Source organism: Misgurnus anguillicaudatus, chromosome 18 (assembly GCF_027580225.2).
Source record: "Misgurnus anguillicaudatus chromosome 18, ASM2758022v2, whole genome shotgun sequence".
NCBI classification, from domain to species: Eukaryota; Metazoa; Chordata; class Actinopteri; order Cypriniformes; family Cobitidae; genus Misgurnus; species Misgurnus anguillicaudatus.
Genome location: NC_073354.2, coordinates 11056196 through 11064392, shown reverse-complemented (window position 1 = coordinate 11064392; position 8197 = coordinate 11056196). Strand labels below are relative to the sequence as shown.

Here is an 8197-nt window from a genome sequence, read left to right as displayed (position 1 = left end):
TACACTACGCTAATACTCTCTCCTGAGTCTAGGATGGCGGCCCTACCGGAAGGTAGTTTATAAAGTTAATAACATTTTAAATATGGATATTTCTACAACAACACCGCACGGATTACCCACAGAAGACCTTTGTTTATCATCCTGGAGCCGTTTGGATTTGGTTTGTGGGGGATGGACGCACTTTTTTGGACTTGGGGGTCGTGGACTGTTGCTGGGCCCCGCAGCATTGCATTTAATGAACGGAAATATCTGGAATGTTTTCTGGAATATCCGAGGATGTGTTTGTCTGGGAGGCGATGGACGTGTGCAACTCGGACAGCTTGGGGGTGAGTGGATCATGGGTTTGGTGTCGTTTTTGGCCGAACTATCCCTTTAAGGTGTCTGCCGATTTTTCTGTGTTTTCCCCTGCTTCTATTAAAGGGGACATATCATGAAAATCTGACTTTTTCCATGTTTAATTGCTATAATTGTGTCCCCACTGCATCTATCAACCTAGACAATGTGAAAAAGATCAACCCAGTAACTTAGTTTTGGTAAACCATTCTCTGCAAGCATGTGAAAAAATAGCTCATTGTAATTTGACTCCTATTGTGATGTCAGAAGGGGATAATACCGGCCCCTTTCTCTGCACTATCCAACCACGGCACTGCCATTTAGTACAGAGAGAAAGAGAGAGAGAAAATAATTCACAGCACAACTGAGTTTCAATTGCAACAAACCACAATCATTGTGATCAGTGTTTGCACTTCATCCGCTCATTTGCATTTTAAATGACTAGGCAAAAACGGCACACTTTTGCTCAGGCCTTCAAAGTGGCAATTTTAACATGCTGTAATTAATTATCTGTTGGGTATTTTGAGCTAAAACTTCAATTACGCACTCTGGGGACACCAAAGATTTAGTGTACATCTTAGAAAAATCTCATAATATGACCACTTCAATGTAAAGCTGCTTTGATACAATTATCTATTGTAAAAAGCGCTATATAAATAAAATAAAATTGAATAACTTATAAAATCAAGTTGAAATTGTTTAATTTAAATTTTTTTGATAAAGTAAAATAAAATGTGTGTTGATTTGACAAAAACGCTGCATATTTTTTACAGTCTGCTTAAAAAAAACACAAATCCATCACAGAAATTCTAATTGATTTAATACCAATTCTGATTTCATTACAATACCATTAGTACAATACTATTAGCCTAGCTGTTTACCATTAAAACCACTACAAAAAGTTTTTGTGTAGTGTGTTTTGGGTAGTATTCCATTAAGATGTAATGTTGATCTATTTGATTCCAACCAGATGTTATCAACCAAATAATTCAAAAGATTACAAGACCACTATACTTTTCATTAAAACCAACACAATTTCCATTATGACCAATAAATCCATTAAAATGTTTGAGATGGTTTCTATTGTGTTTGTTTTAAACAGGGTTCTATTTTTTAACAGCATTTAAAGTCTCCATGAAATCAAATTGTAGGTTTTGGGGTTTAAGTATTTAAATCGCGATTAATCTATAACAGAATAAAGGTTTTTGTTTACATCATATATGTGTGTGTAAACTGTATAACAATTATGTATTATAGACAGTTTCAGCAGTAACAACATAAACAAGCGGCTTTCGTGGTCAACACATAACTTCCGGTAAACTCCGCTAAGAAAAGATAACAGGAAACCTAGATTACATAAGAAACCAAAACATTTGTTATTTTCGACGAGGTATTTGTTCAAGAGTTCGGTTTAGCAACTAGTCATACCATAAAAAAATGAAAGTAAAGTTTCGACCAGCGCATAATCGCGTCACCGCACGTGTGTCCGATGAACCGTCTATATATAAATCTGCACACATGCGTGTATAATTGTAAGAATTTTTTTATATATTAAGTATTTATTTATAATATAAATTATACATAAATATACAAATGTATATACACATATAAACATTTCTTAAATACCGTATTTTTCGGTCCATAAGCCACGTTTTTTTATAAGCCGTCTGGTAGGTCAGTATGAATTAATTTTGACATTTATGAGGCAAGAGACAACATTACCATCTTCAGCCGCGGGAGTCCGCCATATGCTGCTTCTGTATTTATGTAATTCAATGGATTCAGTGATGTGGAATGACGAGTATGCGAACTTCACGCTAGTTGGCTTGTTCGGTTAATTAAGACTATTCAACCTTCCAGGTAAGTTCGGTATGCTATTGTTTATTGTTTCAATAACTGATAATATTACTTTAATGTACAGACATCTATTCAGCCAGCTGTTCTGTCTGCTATTGTTTAGTTGAATAACTCGTCTTTTCCAGGTTGGATTTTGTGAAATAATTTTCTAAATAAACACAACATATTGTCCACTGTGACTTATATATGTTATTTCGTCTTAATGACGCATTTTTGAATGATGCAGCTTATACTCCAGTGCGGCTTATAGTCCGGAAAGTACGGTGTATATACATGTGTGTGCACATTTTTTATACAAAGTTATTACACACATATATGATGTAAACAAAAATCGTTATGCATCTGGTTATCTATAATCAGTTCGCTTTGAAAAAACAAAAGCATTCAAAACTTACAGTGTCACATTCCCCCACCCAAAAAATCTTTATGATCTCAGTCTACACCTCAAGTCAGCTTCCTATCAAATTTACTGTCCAAACTAATTTTGTAGCATTGTGCCTCCTGATGTTACAGTTTCATATTAAATCAAAATATTTTTATACAAGCTTTCAAACACAGCTTTATCATAAACAAAACACTATTGGTTATTTTAAAAAAGGGGACGGCTCATAAAACAAAAGGCTCACACACATAAGCAGCAAGCTTTTAAATATTAATTTTAATGCTGAAAATTTCTCACAGCAACCTTACATTGCTGTGTCGTCTTCACCATATTCTCGGAACATCTGTAGCAAAATCCTGCCAGTTCTGTACAATACTTTATTCATACTGCAACTGCATACAGAGCAGCGAATCAATCATCATTTCACTTATTTATCTTTAAATCAATAATATTATTACTCAGTATTATTCAAAAGCTTCTTCTGTATGTATAGTCTGGGTGGAGAGATGTAAAGTCTGTCAATGTCACCTCTCTTCCTGTTAGCCCAAATATCTAACTCCAAGAATTATTGGAAATTAATCCTCCAGTCGTTTTCTAAATAATAAACATATACGGGAAGAACGAACTGTAACAAATACAGTAAAACAGAGCAGTTACAGTAAAGGCCACCTTACTCTATTCAGATAAAGATCTTTGCCTTTGCGGTCTGAACAGAATGAATCCAGTGAAAAACAAACGGCTCCCTGTTCTCCTTCAGGTCATCTCCTTAAGCTTCTTGTGGCCACCAGGTCCATAACAGGTAGTGAACGTGAAAGAGCCTGTGCATCCAGAGTCAAAACAAACGCATTTTCACTTTCCTTGCTCTACCAGTGGTCTCCAGTGTCTTCAAGGATGAGGCAGATTCATGCGGTCCTCAATCAGCGTGTTGTCCGCACCCTGCGTCTCTATGCACTGCCGCACCGTAGCCAACACCCCGTTGAGACGCCGGTCGAGTGCAGCGAGGTGTGGGCCCGCAAGCACAGGAAAGGTGGGATCGTGGGCTGTGGCTTGTTGCATCGCTGAACTCAAAACTCCACCTTTCAATAGGTTCAGTCTGTTCCAAGTAGAGACACGAACCCTAAAAAAAAAAGAAAAATATTTTACCATTTTGCTTTGGCTCAGCAAGTTGACATTTTAGCATTTCACATATGTTTACATTGCTAATCGTTGGGTGTAGCGATCATAGCTGTGTTTTATCGTAAATAAAACAGAGCTAATGACCAATCAGAATCAAGAACTGGAAAAAACTTTTCAACTTTGCTGCATCACCCACAGTTGCTGTCTTTTCAATTCTCCAATGGTTTTGGAAAATAATTAGACCGCAGTGCAAATCACTGTTGGTGTAAACGCTCCTTAATTTGGATATAATCAGGCTGCAAGCAGTCAATTTAGTGATAGGCAGTCATTAATGTACACGTACAGTAGAAGCAGCATAAGACTTTTTTTCTGTTAGCCAATCAATATCTAATTAAGATGGTAATGAGTTTGTGAAGTACTATTGCATATTGGTGCTAATGAATACTCAGGGGACTTATGAGCACTGTAAAGCTGAGTCAACCTCTCCAGCTCTTAAATAGGGGTGAGCGGGGCACAAACTAATGCAGGGTTAATTGTAACACGGCTACTTTAAATATTTATAGGGCCGAGCAATCTGTGCTTTTGGTCGCTTTCTCTTACTGTCAGATGATCCCAGATGAATTTATGAAAAGTTTTGATGTGTTTTTGTTACAATATTGAACAAAGAGTGTTTTGGAGGCATACAAGTTAATTTTTTTTTCATTTCTGAGTTGGGTGTGTAAGTCACCAATTTGATTATTATTGATTGATTATATTATTTTAATCACTATATTGTTATGTTGCGTTTACACCAGCCATGGTAGAGGTGGCAACCGCGGGTGATTTACATGTTAAGTCAATGCAAAGATGCGATTAGGCATCCTGCGGCGCGGTAAGTGCGGTAGGCGCGGTGCGTTCCATGCGAATTGAGCGTTGCCGCGGGAAACGCGAGAGTTGAAAAATCTGAACTTCGGCGGATTTTTTGCGCCATGTTAACCAATCAGGACCTTGCTGTAGTAGTGACGTGATTACAGGAAGCGAGCCGAGTCTCAGCAGAGTCGCAGAAGCCTCTCCCATGAAGCGAATTTCCGCGTGAATGTCTCGAATGACTAGAATTCCAGGTGTGGCTTTCACGCGTGAATGAAGCGAGTAAACTCAAATGTTCAAGCGTCCAACTACAAGCGAATAGCGCATTTTTGCCGCCTCTACCGCGGTTGGTGTAAGCGCAGCATTACACATAACATAACACCATTTTGAAACATGTCAGCAACTCCTACACTGAAAAAAATGATTCATTGAATTTAATCAATTTTTTTAAGGTAAGTGGTTGCAATCAATTTACTTACTACATTTAAAACAAAGTTTTATATTTTATTTTATGTTACTAATCTTTTTGTTTGAATGTAGCTTAGATGGATTGGTTGCAACCACTTACCTTAGGGAAATTGATTGAATTCAATGAATCATTTTTTTCAGTGTAGTAACTGATAGTTTGGATTGAAAACATTTGTACACAGTGGGGTTAGTTGTCACACAGTTTTACAATTAAGCCTCAGGTATACAATGATAATGAAATGAAAACAAATGTAAATACTATTCATCAAAATGATAACTGTTAATGCAATATCAAGGGAAATAACTCACAATTATGATTTTTTTGTCTTAATTGTGCAACCCTTTAAAAAAAATCTATTTATCAGTCCCTCCAGAAAAACGTGATTATGCGATCGCATGATTCAATGCATAATCAGCCAAAGTCCGCATATTTATGCGGTGACCGCATTTTTTCCAAATACGCCGCACCTTTGCCGCATAAATTGCAGATTTCCACGCGCAAAAAAAGCGGTGCTTGCATGATTTCATAATCCCCGCATTCTCGTTGCAAAAAGTCGCATATATCTTAGCAGAAAGTTGAAAAATGTTGCATTTACTTTACACGAGCGCAGCCATGTCCCCTGTTGTCATGGCAACATTACAAAGTGAAGTAATCACGTGACCACAGTTTTTGCAAGTTCATCTTTGGCCAGTGTGAAAGTCCCTTTAAAAACCACTGCATTCTGCTGAAGAGATAATTGAAGAGCTCCGCTCTGTTTTATCACACAATTTAATGCCTGATGCTTACAATACGGCCATGTTTTCAACGCATTAATGATGCCATAATATAATGCAACATATAAATGAGAAAACATCAAAATTGCAGGAGTTTGTGAACAATGCAAGCAAGTAACCAGTAACCACATTTAAGAAAAAGGCAAATCATATCACCTTTCACACATTATTTTTGGGATGCGCAGAATAGAATAGTATGGCTATATAGAGATAGTGTGTTGACCCCATGTTGACCTATATGGTCTGCCATTCTTTCTTTTCTTTTGTCACTTTGTAGTATTTTTAAATAGGGAAATTCCTTTGGATGTGGTCAGTAATTTGAAAAAAAGTAAAGTATTTTAGCCACGTCACCCACCCCTATACATGACATTTATTATGGGAACGGAGATTTTGCCTAGTAAGACATGGCCCTAACAATAGGCGGGGCTTGCATGATTTCATAATCATTTTCGTAGCAAAGAGTCATATATATCTTAGCAGAAAGTTGAAAAATGTTGCATTTACTTCACACAAGCGCAACCATGACCCTGTTGCCATGGGAACATTTTGAAGTGAAGTAATTACCCAACAGTTTTTGCAAGTTTCGCGCAATTTCATTGCATAAAATAAAAATAAACAATCCTGCAACAATCACAAAAAAACTCCACATTTTTCTGAAAGGACTGATTTATATGCATTGATGCCTAATACAAGGATGGTTGGATGAAGGATCATGGATGGATGAACAGGCGCGTCATGCACCAATTTTTTTTTTAAGGGGGCACAGTGTCAACAGCTCACAGAAATTTGTGCATACACAGACATCAAACGAAATATTATACAGCTTTCAGTCTTTTCCATGGCACTTACATTTCTAACAATCTGAAAACCCCTGCTTTCATGCAAAAACCCTCCAAAATAAGAGTGATGACTAACTTTCATATCAAATACTATTCAATCGGAATAATGACACATTTGCGTCATATTTACATCTGAAACGGCATGTTTTATTTATTTAAGTCTTAATGGCTTGTTTAATTGTGTCATTAATGCATTTTGCACAACAACTGCATCATATAAAATGTATGTAATTTTAAATCCATAAAGAATATAAACAACGAAAATGACATAAGCTATAGCCACGTGATTGATTTTAATGTTCAATAATGATTTTAAAAAATATGTTTAGATAAAATTATTAGAGGAACGGATTTTTGCATTAAATTTTACCTCATGTGAGCATGTGAGATTCCGCGCCCGCGTGAACTCTGGCGAACTTTGCCGTTGAGATGAATCTCTACTAATATAACGTTGAGACGGTCACATTTAAAACCATACATTTTCTACACAGAGGAGGTTAACTGCACATTACCGTACTGGGGTTTGGAAATGTTGTGAGCGTTTTAATTCCTCAGATAGCCAAATGCAGCAGCAAGCAAGCAACAGCAGAGAGCTCGTGAGCGCGCCCAGACGCTGATGACGTCTGCGACTGCGCTGACTGCAGCGCCAACTGCCGCCAGAATAAAAGTAAAGTAACATGATCAAAACACTATCAAAACGGCGAAAATCTCCGAAAAGTGAAAAGGATGCAGCACAGAATGTATAATATTGTGCATATTAAACAGATTAAAAGTCAAATAACAGATTAATGGACGCTTATTTGATTTTGAGGTTGGATGCAAAATCCATTGGCTCAAAAAAACCAAGGGGGCACGTGCCCCCTCAGTTTGAATGGGCATGATGCCTCTGTGGATGAATGTGTGGATATCTATCTATTATAGGCAGATATAGAAACAATATCCACCTTTAGTATATAGACAGAACTTAATTGAATTATTTGCGTTTAAACTAAATTTTCTAGCAGGTGTTACAACAATCCCTCTGTTTGTTGCAATGAACCCCTAACGTAAATTTTTGGAATAATAAAATCAAAACCAAAAAGCGTTAGGTTGTGCCCCGCTCTCCCCTACTATTACTAATATGGCTTGCGTTATCTATTATGAGTCAAAAAAATGTTTGAAAAATAAGCCAGAGTGAAAATGCGAACAGATACAACCCACGTTTCATTAGAGCCCTAACACTCAATGCATAGTTAAATCTGTTATTGTCGCCTAAAGGTAAATAGTGTCAAAGGTCTGACCGCCTATAGCCAGTGCTGTTTAACTCTTTCACCGCCAGCATTTTTAAAAAAAGTTGCCAGCCAGCGCCAACGTTTTTCATGATTTTCACCAAAGTTTAATGCCTTCCAGAAAATGTTCTTCTTCAGATATATAAACATACAATATACCAAATGAAAGAACAGACCCTATGCTTTCAAACAAAAAACCCGTTTCATCCTACCTTGAGTAGTTATTTTGTAATCAGCTTTTGAATATGGGTAGGTTTCTGCAAAAACACCACATTTTGAGCAAAAAGCAGAGATAATTCCATTTTTGTGACGGA

The 8197-nt window shown here is 37.0% G+C and overlaps 1 protein-coding gene across 1 annotated transcript in view; it reads right to left on the bottom strand.

Moving 5' to 3' along the window:
• Positions 1 to 2829: 2829 nt before the first annotated feature.
• fam20b (FAM20B glycosaminoglycan xylosylkinase) overlaps positions 2830 to 8197 on the bottom strand; it is a 30368-nt gene continuing 25000 nt past the window's right edge. The window contains exon 9 of the mRNA XM_073855851.1: positions 2830 to 3689. Within this exon, the coding sequence (XP_073711952.1) occupies positions 3458 to 3689 (232 nt within the window). The 3' untranslated portion in view covers positions 2830 to 3457. The remainder of the gene's footprint in view (positions 3690 to 8197) is intronic.